The sequence below is a fragment of the Phaeodactylum tricornutum genome, chromosome 3 (assembly GCF_000150955.2).
Source record: "Phaeodactylum tricornutum CCAP 1055/1 chromosome 3, complete sequence".
NCBI classification, from domain to species: Eukaryota; Bacillariophyta; class Bacillariophyceae; order Surirellales; family Neidiaceae; genus Phaeodactylum; species Phaeodactylum tricornutum.
In genome coordinates this window covers 607,911-623,808 of record NC_011671.1, presented here as the reverse complement: position 1 = coordinate 623,808, position 15,898 = coordinate 607,911, and the positions used below count along the sequence as shown (strand labels likewise).

At 47.5% G+C, this 15,898-nt stretch overlaps 8 protein-coding genes across 8 annotated transcripts; 4 read left to right on the top strand and 4 right to left on the bottom strand.

Annotated features, from left to right (window-relative positions):
• Window positions 1-513: 513 nt before the first annotated feature.
• PHATR_41790 (predicted protein) lies at window positions 514-1,951 on the top strand (the record flags this gene model as incomplete). The annotated part of the gene is made up of 2 exons (XM_002186348.1): window positions 514-739; window positions 831-1,951. 2 exons carry the CDS (start codon window positions 514-516, stop codon window positions 1,949-1,951), a joined length of 1,347 nt encoding a protein of 448 aa, XP_002186384.1.
• A 251-nt stretch (window positions 1,952-2,202) lies between these two features.
• Window positions 2,203-3,729, bottom strand: PHATR_33329 (predicted protein; the record flags this gene model as incomplete). The annotated part of the gene is made up of 1 exon (XM_002186059.1): window positions 2,203-3,729. The coding sequence occupies one exon, from the start codon at window positions 3,727-3,729 to the stop codon at window positions 2,203-2,205; it is 1,527 nt and encodes a 508-aa protein (XP_002186095.1).
• A 407-nt stretch (window positions 3,730-4,136) lies between these two features.
• Window positions 4,137-5,860, top strand: PHATR_18579 (predicted protein; the record flags this gene model as incomplete). Its single annotated transcript, XM_002186347.1, has 3 exons — window positions 4,137-4,935; window positions 4,975-5,210; window positions 5,288-5,860. Exons 1-3 carry the CDS (start codon window positions 4,212-4,214, stop codon window positions 5,858-5,860), a joined length of 1,533 nt encoding a protein of 510 aa, XP_002186383.1. The 5' UTR covers window positions 4,137-4,211.
• Window positions 5,861-6,046: 186 nt separating this feature from the next.
• Window positions 6,047-7,006, bottom strand: PHATR_33327 (predicted protein; the record flags this gene model as incomplete). The annotated part of the gene is made up of 1 exon (XM_002186058.1): window positions 6,047-7,006. The coding sequence occupies one exon, from the start codon at window positions 7,004-7,006 to the stop codon at window positions 6,047-6,049; it is 960 nt and encodes a 319-aa protein (XP_002186094.1).
• A 596-nt stretch (window positions 7,007-7,602) lies between these two features.
• On the bottom strand, window positions 7,603-10,021 carry PHATR_43983 (predicted protein). Its single transcript, XM_002186057.1, has one exon. The coding sequence runs from the start codon at window positions 9,712-9,714 to the stop codon at window positions 8,017-8,019; it is 1,698 nt and encodes a 565-aa protein (XP_002186093.1). The 5' UTR covers window positions 9,715-10,021; the 3' UTR covers window positions 7,603-8,016.
• Window positions 10,022-10,395: 374 nt separating this feature from the next.
• PHATR_33325 (predicted protein) lies at window positions 10,396-11,145 on the top strand (the record flags this gene model as incomplete). The annotated part of the gene is made up of 1 exon (XM_002186346.1): window positions 10,396-11,145. The coding sequence occupies one exon, from the start codon at window positions 10,396-10,398 to the stop codon at window positions 11,143-11,145; it is 750 nt and encodes a 249-aa protein (XP_002186382.1).
• Window positions 11,146-11,289: 144 nt separating this feature from the next.
• Window positions 11,290-13,363, bottom strand: PHATR_43981 (predicted protein; the record flags this gene model as incomplete). The annotated part of the gene is made up of 2 exons (XM_002186056.1): window positions 11,290-12,964; window positions 13,037-13,363. 2 exons carry the CDS (start codon window positions 13,361-13,363, stop codon window positions 12,035-12,037), a joined length of 1,257 nt encoding a protein of 418 aa, XP_002186092.1. The 3' UTR covers window positions 11,290-12,034.
• Window positions 13,364-14,313: 950 nt separating this feature from the next.
• PHATR_800 (predicted protein) lies at window positions 14,314-15,828 on the top strand (the record flags this gene model as incomplete). The annotated part of the gene is made up of 1 exon (XM_002186345.1): window positions 14,314-15,828. A coding segment is annotated over one exon (1,515 nt), but the record flags the coding sequence as incomplete, so codon positions are not given.
• Between the last annotated feature and the right edge of the window lie 70 nt (window positions 15,829-15,898).

Sequence of the window (15,898 nt, the reverse complement as noted above, 5' to 3'; positions counted from 1 at the left end):
GTCTGTACTTTTCAGGATTCCTGACACCATACCATTCGCTACTTTCTGCCTCTCATTCCAACTTTGCAATACGACTCTCTAGCTAGCTAGCCGTAACAACGAACGATTTGACGAGAGAAGCACGGACCGACACGAGGGATATTGTATAAGCAGAAACATGGTTGCTGCCGTTCTTTCGTCTTCACAGTCAATCCAACAGAAGCAGAACGCGGAAGCAATAAAAAGGGTCAATTCCTTGATTTCTACCATCGCACAATTAAGTTGTAAGTTTAAGAAGCTCAACGTAAATTCTTGTTTTATTCATTCACTGTAATGATTACTGGAAGTTTGCGGAAGCTCGGGCGATCGACAGCCCATTCGGCTACGACTTTCTTCGTCTCTACTACGCGAAGCACGTTCCGCCCCGTGGCGCTCGTCCCGACGACTCGCTGCTGGTTTGCGTCGGCCGTCGAAGTCGAAGCGACGGATCCTATTATCGAGCAGACCAAAGCCGACAATGAAGTGGAGAGGAATATGCGTCCGTCCGAGGTCGTGCACGAATTGGATCGCCACATTGTTGGGCAGCACGACGCTAAACGGGCGGTCGCCATTGCGATGCGGAATCGCTGGCGTCGTCAGCAGCTACCGGAGGATCTGCGCAAAGAAGTGACGCCGCGCAATGTACTCTTAGTGGGACCGACAGGTGTAGGAAAGACTGAAGTTATGCGTCGAATGGCGAAATTGAACGATGCTCCCTTTCGTAAGTCCAATCCTTTTTAGTATGTTGTCTTGCAAAACGAAACATTGAAAGTCTAACTACTGCTTTTTTTTCTTCTCACGTCATCGCAAAGTCAAGGTCGAGGCCACTAAATTTACGGAAGTTGGTTACCATGGACGTGACGTTGATCAGATTATCCGTGATCTTATGGATGTATCCATGCAGCTTACGCGGAAAGTGTGGACAGAAAAGCTTCGATCTCAAGCTCGCGCCATGGTTGAAGACCGAATTCTGGATCTACTGACGGGCCCTGCGCAACAAGGAAAAGGTGGTACGGGTGATGCTCGTGGCAGAGATTCGTTCCGGGATATGCTCCGACAGGGCATGCTCGATGACCAAGAAATTGAGGTCGAAGTACCGCAGGGAGACCGCAACCCCGACGTGGGTGCTGGGGGCGGAGATGGGACAAGTCCGAACATCGTAGCGATGTCCGATCTGTGGCAGCGCATGTCAGGTGCGCAAGGAGGAAAGAAAACGCCTTCTGAACGAAAGAAACTACCGATTTCGGAAGCACGGGAAGTTATTCTCGAAGTCGAGTTGGAAAAGCTCTTGGAAAATGTGGACATGAAGAAAGAAGCGATACAGGCTGTTGAGGAAAGCGGCATTGTCTTCATCGATGAAATCGATAAAATCTGCTCTGCGCGTGACTCATTCAGCACTCGTAGTGCCGATGCTTCGGCAGAAGGAGTTCAGCGGGATCTGCTTCCTCTGATCGAAGGAACGACAATCAATACGAAGTACGGCAACGTCAATACCGATTATATTTTGTTCGTAGCCGCAGGTGCGTTCCATTCCGTAAAGCCAAGCGATTTGCTCCCAGAGCTGCAAGGGCGTTTGCCAATTCGTGTGGAGCTAAAAGGACTGACAGAAGATGACCTGTATCGCATTCTTACCGAGCCTGTGGCGAATCTGGTCCGGCAACAAGTTGAGCTTATTGGGTCGGAAGGTGTTTCACTGGAATTTGACGACGACGCTGTTCGCGAGATAGCCCGCATGGCTGCCTTACTCAACAGAACTATTGAGAATATTGGGGCGAGAAGACTTCACACCGTTATGGAGCGCATAATGGAAGAACTGAGCTTCGAAGCGGCCGAATTAGATAAGGGTGCCATTCTCCGGGTAGACAAGGCATTGGTACAGACGCGATTGGAAGAATCAACGAAGAAGAGCGACCTTTCAAAATATATCTTGTAAATGAGGGAAGGTTTAGAGTTGATCAGAAGCTGGTCAACACCTGAGCGCCATGCTTCGATTTTTACTTTAAAATTGTACATCTCAATGCAATCAAGCTCCAGAGATAAGCTTTTTAAATATTGCCTCCAGCAAGATGAAAGTACATGCCATATCGTTATATATCAGATTATAGATCCAACGCACCGTCCGAGGAATGATCCATTATCGGATCCCATACCCACTTTATATCAAGAATAGAATGTGAGACCGCCTTATTGTGAGCCAGAAAGCGGATCAACTTCCAGCGCTCGAGAAGCACGTACCAAATTAGTGAGCCATTTTTCCCCTCTACGCACTGGGAGTGCTGCATGTTCACTTCTCTCGTCGTAGTTTCCGTCTGGTAACAGATTGTAGAAAAGAATTGCTTTACCCTTTTCCGGCTTCACCTTAAGTGATCCGCCTTCTTCATCCGCATGAAGCCATCGCGGAAAAGCAGTTTCCCCGCCATCCATATCGTCATTGAGATAGAACAAAAGTGTGGCAAATCGCGAAGGCTGCATATTGACCAAACCCGGCATTGTAAAATCATGATGTGGCGTATATTGCTGGCCGACTTGATAGTTGACGAGCTGCAGTCGTTCTGAGATGCTAATATGTGATTCGGTAAACTCTGGGATTTCTGACTTGCGTCGCCAACGTAGTAAAGCTTCATCCATTTGAAGCAAATCGGCTGCGCGACGGTATATGGTATCTGTTATCAGATCCTGGTGCCGTGGAATCCAATCGTTTGTTGAAGTACGAGTGTCGTCGTTGGTGGTAGCTTCTGAGGATCCACCTGCATGCATTGTTGATCGTTTTAGCTTTCTTTTGGACGCAATATTAAGTAGGTGCTCTACTTCCATATCTGACAAGAAATCCTTGACTTCAAACACACGTGGGACACACGATAAGACTGTCATGGTCATATTCATGGTCGGATCCCGAGCTCGCAGACGACGCATTCGGTCCCGCTCATCTGGGCGAGGACCATATATCGAAGTTCCCCTGGCTAACTCGGCCTCATCTGGGAAATCGACGAAATGTATTTCGTTCGTTTCGATTGTATACGTTTGTCCGATCGCATCGGCTCGCCACATGTGAAATCGGGGGGCGAACTTTTGTCTGTACAAAGCCAACCAGTCAGTTCCCGTAAAAGTCTTGTACTGCTCCGCGAACATTTTGTTTTGGAGCTGCATATTATACAACGGTAACTGTTCCGCAGTCAGCGCCTTCAGAGCTTTCCGAATATCAAAATCAAAAGGGTCGTAGAAGTACAGCGAATTTCCTTGCACCATCGTCCACTTTGTTAATAGAGTGTTTGACTTGCGATCCGTTACTATAAACTGGTGACCCACATAGGTTGCGGTTCCTGCAGAATCGAAGGGAGAAACGTCGGAAATGTACACGGGCGCATCATTTTTTTTGCCAGAAATCCAAGAAACGCGGATAGTGTCTGGTGAGAGGTTTGTGAACTTTCCAAACATCCCTTTGAATGTGGACATCGTCGGTTGTAGACTTCCTGGTGTCTTATTGTAAAAGGTAGCGACATCAGGAACAACATAAGCGTAGAAGGTCTCATTGAAACGCCCAAAGTCCGCATTCATGGCCTGGAGATTGGGTTCCCAAGCGCATTCGGCACCTGTCCACTCCGCACATGTTTGTGGTCTAGTGTCGAGAGCTTGACCCCTTACCAAAACCTGTTTGTAAGAAGCTGACAAAGAAAGAAGGACCAATAAAAGTGCGTGAATCCACAAAAGCATGGTGCTCTAGTTCCTTTCAATCATTTCAACAATACGTAGATCTCATTGTATTCATGGTAGCAGGGAGGGACGTCAAGTCCATCAAAAGTCATATATTCGATACAGTCATAGAATACGGCTCTGTATGACTATGAAAGGTGAAGAAACCATCCGTTTTCAAGAGCAAGCGCACCCAACGCCGATAAAGAGTATAACGTTTTTGTAACTGTAAAAGCTGCAGCAAAACCATGGTATTATTGGGGGAGAGGTGACAGACGAGTGATTGGAATCAGGAATGTCAATATGAGAATTGCCTTACGGGCATGAGCACCATCGAATATAATGGCTCTAATCATTTTGCGGCTTCTTGCGACTGTGCTCCAAACGATCCGAGGAAGCGACGAGCATCCACATTGACAGCGATTAAACCAGAGGAGCAACGTCGAAACTGTTACATTGTATTTGGAGTTGCCGAAAATAGTGGTGCGAAGAAACGCTGAAATATGGCGGACGCAAAATCTCTTTTTACTCTGTTGGAAAGTGCAGCAGGATATGCTTTGTTCGAGGTAGTCGCATTTGAAGAGATTGGCGGCTTGTTGGAAGACTCTATGGACACCGTCACCGATTTGCAACGCTTTAGCCGCGCAGTGAAACTTAAGGCGTTCAGTCCATTTGAAAGCGCCGCCGAAGCCTTGGAGAACGCAAATGCTGTTTCGGAACACGCCATGACAGGAACACTTCACAATTTTTTAGAGATGAACCTCCCTAAGGTCAAAAAATCCAGCAAGACGGCTTCATACGCACTTGGAGTCATGGATCCGGCCTTGGCCACGGCTATTTCTGAGGGTCTTGGTGTTTCATGCCGTTCTGATGATACGATTCGAGAAATTGCCAGAGGCTGTCGAGCGCATTTGGATACTTTTGTCAAAGGTCTCGAAGGCGGCGCAGCTGAAAAAGCCCAGTTGGGGCTTGGCCATTCCTATTCGCGTAGCAAGATCAAGTTTAATCCAGCTCGTTCCGATAATATGATCATTCAGTCGATCGCTTTGTTGGATCAGCTGGATAAGGATGTCAACACCTTTGCGATGCGCATTCGTGAATGGTATTCCTGGCATTTTCCAGAGCTGAAAGACATTGTGAAGGATAACATTATGTTTGCCAGAGCAGCAGCGTTCATTCAAGACAAGAACTCCCTTTTTACAAACAGCGCTTCTGATTCCGGAGAAAGTTCCGCAGAAAGCAATGGAAAGCTGGAAGGTCTAATAGAAATTGTTGGGGATGAGGACCTTGCCAAACAGGTCATCGCTTCCGCGCGTACGAGTATGGGAATGGACTGTAGTCCGGTCGATATGATCAACATTGTTAACTTTACGACTCGCATGGTAAAGTTAGCGGAATTCCGGAAACAATTGGGCATGTACCTAACGGAAAAGATGTCCATTGTCGCGCCGAATTTGTCGGCACTAATTGGAGACACTGTTGCAGCTAGACTTATCAGCAAGGTTTGTCCATTCTGAATTATATTTTTGGTCTCTTTTTTACCGATCATGTGCTCAATTGTTTGATTTCTACCACACAGGCTGGTTCGCTGACAAACCTCGCCAAGGCTCCTGCGAGTACAGTGCAGATTCTCGGAGCTGAGAAGGCTCTCTTCCGGGCCCTCAAAACCAAGGGTAATACACCCAAGTACGGCTTAATTTATCATTCTACTTTCATAGGACGCGCCGACGCAAAAAACAAGGGCCGCATATCTCGCTATTTGGCTAATAAATGTTCGATCGCTACACGGATCGATTCTTTCTCGGACGAGCCTAGTCGCTTATATGGAGAAAAGCTTCGAGACCAAGTCGAGGAGCGGCTGAAGTTCTACGAGACGGGCCAAGCACCAAGACGCAATTTGGATGTTATGGAGGAAGTGAGCCGGGAGCTCAGAGCCGCCAAGGGAGAAGAAGACGACAATGTTGAGATGGAGGATATCTCGAAGAAGGACAAGAAGAAAAAAGCGAAGAAAGAAAAGAAAAGCCGGAAGTCCAGTGATGCTATTGAAGTTGATGAAGAACTCAAACGGTCAGCGAAAAAGGCGAAAAAGGAAGCAGCTTCATCGGAAAAGAAGAAAAAGAAAAAGAAATCTAAAAGCGGAGATTCTGATTAGTGTCGGCTCTCTGCTTAGAGTGTTTACAGTTAATGCATCCCTGGCGAACATGGACTCTCCAGGAAGCCTGTTATTCAAACTCATCTATATAAATTACATCGTGGTCTAAGTTTGAAGCGCTCGTAAAATAGATCATGCACTTTACAGAATCACTTCCCGACATCCAATTCTATTCTATCCAAAATGTTATTCAACGGCGCCAGGGATCATTCCAACGTCAAACGAATTGTAATCAACTACCGAATGCGCCTGCCACCGGACTTTTCCCTCCCCAGTTGAAATGGCAACAAAGCTTCCAATGCAGCAATGCGGTGTGGAAACAAGAGATGACTCCATGCTCTGTCCACAAATATCAAGAAGTCCCAATATCGCCTCTCGATGAGCCAAGAAAATCACAGTATTGCATCCTTCAACGTCTGCCCATTGAATCCCTAAATTTAAAGAGTCCCTCCAGGAATCCTGTTCAGTTGGTAGATCTTGAAGTCTTAAGTTTTCAGCGGTGGCGTTCACTACCGGAATCATCGTGGCATCTATTTTTGCGGTCGACATTCTTGGGGCCATGGGAGCAACAATGCCTGTCTTGGCTTCGATGGAACAAAACTGTACCCATCCATAAGGCAAATATGAGCAGTCGTATACCGGCTGATGCCTCAGCATTGATCTGGCGGCCATTACCATAGGTCCTTGCAACGAACCGTCATTAGCGGGACAGTCGGCACACGGTATTTTTCCTTCCTGCACAAGCTTATTGATCGGTCCTTGCTTCTTCACTTGCGTCGCGCATGTACTTAGGCCATTCAGAACGATGACTGGTATAGTGTTGTCGTCGACCGATCCCCGAAATCCCCATTCGAGTGCTGGATAGCTCGTAATATCGGTAGCCGAAAGCATCAGCGCCGATCCACAAGTACGCCTCATCGGTGAGCAAAATACACCAATCTTCCTAGCTGTTCCTTCTTTGTTCATACATTCTATCAATATAGAAAGCGAGTCTCGTGCCTGTTCATATCCACGGGAAGACAAAAATGGGTCGAGTTTATCTTCCCGGGGTACCTGAATGCCTTTCAATTTCAAAAGCTCGTCAGCCCGCTCACCATGGCGGACGAGAAAAACGGAGATGGGCTTGCAACACTCTGTGGCGGGCATCCCTTTTCTGCGTAGTTACGAACAGTTCGGGAAATTTTTGCTGGCTGATGATTTTTTCATCGCTGCGTAAAGAAAATGAGGCCCCCAAAGATCAAGCACTCCTTGCTTTGCCAGTAGCGAGGAGGAGCAGCTTACACCGAGTGGTGACTTTCGTACGAGAGGCGGCGTTAGCTGCTCCCACTTGGATCAGGACGCTTTTTGAGGATCTTGCGAAGTTTTTGATAGACCTCGTGTAGCTTCTATCCAAGGGCTGTTGATGTTCAGTCGCGGACTGCTCATGGTATTTCGCCGCAACTATGAAATGACTTGTCCAATGACATGGAAATATTTATTCCGGTGCGGAATACATAGACATTCGAAAAATGAAAATTTCCAGGAAATCGGATTGCACAGCTATGTTTGACAGCAACACGACGCGCAAACCCCATTTTGAACGACTGAAAGTGAGCGCTTTCACAAATACCGACAAAGCTGATTTGGAACTTCGAATAAATCAGAAAAGACGCTTTAAGCATAGCTTATTCTGCTTATATATGGAAATGTCATGGCAAAGAAAATCCGCACGATTGCCATATTCCATTGAGTTTGTCAAATCCTCTGTAGCAAAGAACGCATTGTGAGAGCAATAGCTCGCTAGAGTCAAAACTCATCCTGGTTGCTGGTCAATGAGAGCTGCTACCAAAAATCGACAAAGCGAATTGCTGAAGAGATATGAATTGCTCAAAAGGCCGAAAGAGATAGCTTACCCGCTTTCGCCGTTAGAGCCCTTTCTAAGAATGGATGTTCTCCCTAGGCGGAGGCGCTGTCGGAGGCCAAGCGTTGGTGGGAAAAGCAGCGTCGGTCCGACGCGAATCAGCAGTGCAGGGAACCTATCCGTTTTTGTCAGCGTGTTACTTTTCCCCGAATCGAATCATTCTATTCATACATCAGCATTCGTACTTACATATTCATTCGGATGTAGCTGCGATTGGAAAAGCTTATTGACTATATGAAAAATCGCTTGCGCTGGTTTATGTATTCATTAAAGCGGTCAGTTCCTTATCGGCCTCTTTCATCATCGCATCCAGATCAGCCGCTACATCGGAAAGACCGGATTCGTCGACCTCAGATAAAGCATCGTCAATATTGCTACTCTCGATGCCTGTCCTGAAATTTTCCACGTCAGCTTGAGCTTCCTTCAATAGATTATCGATGTTCTCTTCAAAAGCCTTGTCGCTCTGTTTTTCCTTTTCAGTTGAGCCTGGTACATCCAAATCGTCATCATCCAATTGCGCCGGTGTTCGTTCCAGGACTTCGCCCTCTGGTATCTTCCCGACTGGTGATTTTGGAGTGCCGGTATCTAATCGTTGGAAACTACCATCTAAAATACTGATCGTCAGTGGCAGGGCCAAGAACTTGCGCATGTGCGTCACTACTTCTTCGTGCCGAATATCACCCGCCACTTCGAATCGCTCTGCCGCTTGCCGGTACAAGTCCATTATATCGTTCACACGGTCAACTGTAGGATCGTGCTTCAGCGCAAGTTCCTTGGTTTGAATGTCCTGCACCAACGAAAGAGCCTCATTGATTGCTCGGTGCGCCGCAGCATTCGTGTGCTTGCCCTTGACTCCGTGTCGCTTAAGAACTGATTGGATCTGGTGGACTACATCACCAGAATCGGGACACATATAAATCAGAGGATCATCAGGTGCGGGTTTGAAGAAAAGGCTCACCGACTCTTGACGTCGGAACTTGAGTTTTGCCATGAGTTCAATAGGGATTGCTAGCGTGATTTTACCGGTAGAGATATTAATCCGACTCGCCTTGACTTCAATAATGTGTGTATTTGTAATCATGAGGAAGGATTCCTCCAGGACGCTGCGCGCAGACTGAGTAAACGACCGAAACATAGAAGTAGGGGATTTAAATGCTTCTTGTTCCTCTTTCTCCAGCGCAACTGCCATGGCATCTTCCAAAAATGAAGGACGTCGAATTGCCTTGCAGGAGTAGATTCCGTGTGCGTCTACCCATGGTTCCTCAAGCAGGTTAATTTCATCACCCATCCGTACTTCACCCGGAATCTTGTCTTTCTTAGCCGCAGTTCGCTTCTCTTTTGATTTCACCTTTCTGGAAGATTTCCGTGTTTGTGGCGAAAATGCTTTTGAAAAGCCAGCCGCGAGTCGTCTCGCACTACTAGTGACATCGGGCCCAGCGGATGTGGGAGGATCGAGAGCGACATGGAAAGGCTCGTCTTGCAAAATGCTCTCCTTTATCTTTAGGGCAACGTTCAAAACGGCATCCGTTAGATGGAGACTTGGAGTCCAATCGAGGTCCATAGGAATGTGGCTGCCAATTTTTAAAGTAGATCCTTTCGGAAATGATGCCTGACCGGATTGGAGTGTTGCCAAGGGGGCGACGAAAGGATATGTAGGTTTAGAGGCATCCGGTTTACCGTGAGACGTTCTTGGCAACGATACGTCCATTTTGACGGAGATGGACGCCACGCTGTCACCTTTCGCGATGTCTATCTGGAAAGAGACAAAACAGATTCCGTCTGCAAGATCCAACGCGTGCGAGATCGTTTTACAAAAGGACGGTAGCATGACCCGTACTTCTTCAGTAGCTTCAGCATTAGCGTTATCAGTCGTCAAAGCAAGAAGCTCTTTCTGGACTCGAGTGGACCATATTTCTCCATTACGCTGTTCGGCTGATACTTCGGACGGCGGCATCTTCGCAAATACGTTGCTTAAAAATCTCTTTCAGCAGAGAAACGAACGAAATGAAATTTAGAGGGCTGAAATGAGTTTGTCAATATGACGTGGACTATGGGACCAAGATAGCTAAATACGTCAACCCTTTCCTCGATACGGTAATTGTAGCAAAACAGGGCTCGACAATCAGTCAAATAAGTAAACGAAGCCTATGGCTCTATCGTACTCCTTCGAGCCTGAGAGATCTACTTGAAGACCAAGAATCAAGTCAAAAGAGTAAGCTCCCAAAGTCCTTGTCGAAGTCTGCCAGAGAACGTCCCACAACTGGTCATACCATACGTTGGGAATTATTTGTTGTTCCTCCCCCTGCCCGACCGCAAATATTTCGTTAATATCCGGGTTGGTTCTCACAGCGTCTTTGGCCAAAAATCGCTTCGCCGGAAAAGCCGCGCGTTCCAAAACGGGCATTTTCACTCCGCTCTGGGTGAACCCACGGAAATCACTTGGGACGTTGCCAACACTGAAGGCTAGATTCACCAGACGGTCGGAGTCACTTTGCTTCTTTTGCGTCCTTTGTCCACCTTCTACTCGCTATGCAAACGTCCAGCGAAACAACTCCCAAATCACCCGTCTCACCGGTTTCATCTGAGGTAGGTTGGATTGTGTTTTTTTCAGAAAGATATCACAACACAATGCACCATGGACCCCGTGATCTACCGTTGGCTCTCTGATTGTTTGGCGCCGAAACGAGCGACACTGGAAGAAGCGACCATCGCACCGTATTCATCTTACACTTTCCATTCCAAACATTCTTTTCAGGAAGAGCGCGAACAGGCACTGCGAGATTACAAAGTGACAATTGAGTACAAGCATTTGAAATCCCACGCACCAGGAGGGGTCTATCTCATTCCCGCTCTCCACGATCTGCGACACTTCTACGGTATTATTTTCGTGCGACGCGGGCCCTTCACTAATGGTATTTTTAAGTTCGAGCTTACGCTATCCCCTGAATACAACGATAACAATCAACATCCTCGTATCGCCTTTTCCTCCAGCGTGTACAATCCTCACGTACACTACGAAAGCGGAGAACTAGATATCAAGTCAGCGTATCCCAGATGGGATCCTTCACGCCATTATCTTGTTACGGTGTTGACGTTTTTGAAAAAGATTTTTTACGCCAAGTCGTTCGAAGACGCGAAGGCAAACGCGGAAGCCCGTGAACTAGCAACCAAGTATCCGGCAGAGTTTCGTCAGAAGGTAGATGCCTGCGTCCTTGCGTCCCAAAAGCAAGTCTTTCAGAACGACGAAACATCGACTGCTCAATTTTCGGAAGAAGAGCTAAGTCATCGGGTCTTGCTGGATTTACTGAAGCAAAATATTAAGGATCCCACAGCGGCATCGAAGCAAGTTATTCTCTCTATGATCGAAAAGGCTAGTAACGTATAAAGTCTCAATGAATAGGAAAACTACTTTTAGAGTTTCTACCCGGGCTGCTCACAATGTGGGTTACTCCGTAGTCTTTATGATAGGTTAGTTCCGTTGGACGGCAGTAGTCACTGTCAGATCAGAGAAGCAATGAGACGGAAGTTTGTCCGAAAACAGGCTATTTAAAATTTCATTTTCCATTAGATAGGACCGAATAGCATCATTTGCCTATCCCACGCTCATATCACGCCATTGAGCTGTAGTGCAAACAAATGAATCAACTTTTAGCGTCTCTGCGCTTTCAACAGTATTTGCAGCAATGTCAACGGGCAAAAGTCATGACCAGGAAATTGTCATGGCTCGAGTGAGGGAACGGCAGTGGGTCTATCTTGGCCCCATCCTCGCTGCACCCGTGGCGCATATTTGCGTTACATTATACCGTGACGTCAAAACCTCTCAGGCAAAACGTCTCTTGCTAGGAGTAGGCGTCATCGGCTCGACGGTAGCTACCATTTCGATGCGCTTGTATCTCATGCATCATGCGGGATATCCAGGTGGTCCCAATACGAAAATGGCGGATCGCGAACGCGTCGTTTCAGTGGAGGAGAAGAAAAAAATAGAAAATCCTTCCATCAAGGCGATCACAATAGAGGCGCTGAAAGGGTTCGGATGATTAAACTCCAACCGCTGTTGGATACCTGTGACACAGCAAGGTAGGGACCAACCGAAAACTGTAAAATTAGATATAGTCTTTCCGTTATTCGTTGGATATGAAGGCGCAATTCTTCATTAGTCCTTCGTCCACGCCACATCCATGAACGCCTTCTTCAGCGATACGTTATGTACCCCCGGTGTTACCGCTGTACTGCTACGTCTTGTTCACTGTATTGAAGCACATATACTGGGTCACTCAATGCACAAGGAACCACCGTGCATTGTCTTTCTCTAGCAAGACCTTGACGAATTTAAAACCGCCTTCTCGGAGCATTTTCTCAGCTACAGGGACGGAAAATCCTAAAGTACCCAGACCAGCGCCGCCTTCCTCGGATAATGAGCAGCTCATACAAAGGCAGGTGGAAAAGGCAAAATACGTTGACGCGGTGGGCATTTGTACGAGATTTTCTCGTGTCGTGGGAGCGCTCGGTATGTCCGCCAGCAACCAGGCACCAGAGGGCTTCAAAGCAGTTTTGACTTGCTGGATCAAATCATCAGGAAAGGGAGAGTCGTGCAGAACATCAAAGACCACTACAAGATCAAATTGACTTGGTTGATCGCGCAAAGATTCGCCAGGCTCGGTGGCGTTATGCAGAAAGACATTAGACACGCGAGCCGCCGCAACGTGAAAAGCGGCCTTTTCCAAGGCTACTTGAGAGACTTCAAACCCGTGAAAGCTCGATTTAGGAAATGATTTGGCTAGTAAAATGAGCATGACTCCTGCACCGCATCCCAGATCCGCCACATCGCAGCCATCCTCCAAATGCTGCGCTATACTTCCCCCGAGAGCGGGCCTTAGGACGAGCGGGATGAACACGTCGCGAACGTGCTTCCGATGATTCCGGTCAATGGCTTCGGCCACGTCTGCTTCGTCATAAGGCCGTCCCATTCCTGTTGCGAAGGCTTCCGGTAACATCGTTTTGGCGCGATTTACAAGGGACGGTACGGCTTGAATCATGGCAATGTCGTATTCTCTAGAATCCGGGTCGGCCAGAACTTCAGCCGTTGCTTTCGGTAATCGGTATCTAAGTGCCGCATCGTCGTTTTCCGTTCCAGATAAAAGCTTGAGGACACCCATCGCCGCTTGTTGCGCTAGCCACTCTCGCAACCATCGTTGATTTAGCCCCTGCGAAGTGAAGTATTAGTGTAAGCTCTCTTTGCTGACAATATTGACTGTGAGTTGCTTTGGTAAACATACCGTGGCTTCGGCCAACTCAATAGCCGTCACCGAAGAGGCAGGCTTTGCACACATTTCTCGAAGAGTTTCGTAAAGTTTCAGACGATCGCCAGTATACATCATGGCCGCGTTCATAGCCCCGCCGATGCTGGACCAGACAAGGCTGTGCCCAATGGAAGGATCCGTCTCGCCATCCGGTTTTCGACGAGCAAGCCAGTATTGGCCGGCAATGGTGAGCGCTGCACCAGCGCCCACACTGGCCAAGATAGCCAGCGAGAAGTTGCTGTTGATGTGGTGGGAAGTCATCGCTGAAGAAAGCAGGCGATCGGTGCGCTGTCTTTGTGTCATGGTCGAACCATTTGGGGAGACGACCTTTCACAGTCAGGATTCTCGTCGGAACAGGAATGGACCTTCTTGGGATGTTTTAAACCAATGATAACGCTTTGCTAACTATTCGCCTTTCACGTTGGCATGGTAATGGATTGAAGCCGATAAACGTAATAACTATATTTCATAGCTTCTACATACGGAAGGACCTCCAGATATTCCTAATTGTGCCCGAACAATGCTTCTTCTCGTGCCAGCAGTGAATTTTTGCTGTCAAACGTTTTTCTTCCAAAGTGTCCCTGGGGGAAAAAACCCAACACATCATTTTACATGGTTTGGTGATTTCGTTCGGTAGAAATGATGCCATTCCTGCATCACTTTCTCCCACAGCGCCTTCCCAGCATTTTCGTGGATACTGAAAACGTCACATTATGAGCAACGATAGACAGCCGCCTGGGTCGCCGAATGGCGGTCGTGGCTTTTATCCCGGCATGGGAGGTCCGCCGGACCCCATCAACTACCTCCGCGAAGTTCCGCTCCGAGGTTCAGTGGTCCGAACCAATGGAGACTGGCGCCGATTCGATTCCGACAATGAAGGAATTAGGACCGGAAACGGCGAAGACGACGAGTATATTGGCGGTCTTCGGGAAATACCCATACAAGAACCTCCTGCCCGCGAGCGGCCGAGTCAGGGGGAGCTCTGGCCACATCGTGAAACGCTTTCGTTTACGCGATCACTAATTTTTTACGGAGCGGGGTCTATTACGGCCGAAAGTGAACAGGCCTGTATTCTTCTACAGGAGGCTCGAACCTTACGTAAAAAATATCACGGTGGGAAAGGTACGAGTGTTTCCGAAAAGGACCTTCTGAAAAGTGCAGAGCTTGATTTCATGATCGGACAAGATGGTACGGTGGAGATATTTCACCCGACACTTCCCGGTCAAAACCTCGTGACTGTTCCAAGCATCGCAGATTTCAGTCAGGATTATGGAAGACTCGTGGAAATGGTTAGTGAGGGCGCAATGCGAAGTTTTTGCTTTCAAAGGTTGCAGATGTTGAGTGCGAGTTTTAAGATGCATCTAACAATCAACGGAACAATCGAGCGAGAGGAACAAAGCAATCTTTTGGGGACTGACTTTTACCGAACCATGAAAATCGACAATCATATTCACGCCGCGGCAGCTCCCAGCGCTAAACAATTCGTTGAGTTTGTCCGACGCAAGCTTGAAACGGAGCCAGACACTGTCGTTAGTTCAGATGGTCGCACACTGGTTCAAGTTTTTGAAGATGCTGGGCTCGACAAGGACCATCTGACTATAGACGCATTCGACGTACTTGCCGATTACTCCGTGTATAAACGCTTTGATAATTTCAACTCAAAGTACTCGCCATTCAGGATGGCTGACATGAGGAGGATTTTTCTCAAAACTACAAATCACATCAACGGCCGGTACTTTGCTGAACTTCTGAAGATTGTGATTGACCGTCACGAAAAGTCCAAGGGCCACAATTCGGCGTGTGAAATGCGTCTATCAATCTATGGTATGGAACGTCATGAATGGTATGACTTGGCGTTGTGGGTATTGCGAGACTGGCAGCACGAGGATTTTCCGGGCCCAATGACGTCCGGCAACAATCGTTGGCACATTCAAATTCCTCGCCTCTGGCGTATTTTTAGTCAAAAACCGATACGAGATGGCCAGCCGCAGCGTTCTTTTCTAGAAATGATCGAAAATCTGTTTGTTCCACTTTTTGAGGCTACTTTGCATCCTGAACAACATCCGGAAGTGTCCGAACTCTTGAAACACATTGTGGCCTTTGATTCCGTTGACGATGAAGGAGCATTAGAAGAAAATTGTTCTTGTCAGCGCCCTCACGAGTGGACTACAAAGAAGAATCCATCGTATTGGTGGCAGCTCTACTTCTTGTGGTCAAACCTCGAAGTATTAAACCATCTTCGCGAAGCTCGTGGATTAAACTCGATTGCCTTTCGCCCACATGCGGGAGAGACGGGTGACCCTATGCATTTAGCGTCCACCTATATGCTTTGCCAAAGCATCAACCATGGCGTCGGCCTCGATATGCAAGTGAGTCTCCAGTACCTCTATTATCTCGATCAGATTGGACTTGCTATGTCGCCGCTGTCCAATAACTTTTTATTTACAAAAATTGCGGACAATCCGTTTGCGAAGTATTTTCGTCGTGGCATGAATGTGACCATTTCCACGGACGACCCTCTCTTGTTTCATATGTCTGATGACGCTTTATTAGAAGAATACTCTGTGGCGCGAGCGACATTCGATTTGTCAATGACGGATATAATGGAGATCGCTCGCAACTCAGTCATGCAGTCAGGATTTGAAGTTGACTTTAAGAAGAATTGGCTTGGTTCGGACTACCAGCGTGGATTGACTTTCTGCGACGAGAAAATAACGCACGTGCCTCTTATCCGAGCAAAGTTTAGAGCCGAGCACTTGGCCTTAGAACACATGATGGTTCATTTGATTGCAGCTGGAAAGGGCGATGCAGTGCTGCGGGAGATGAAAGTGCAGTTCA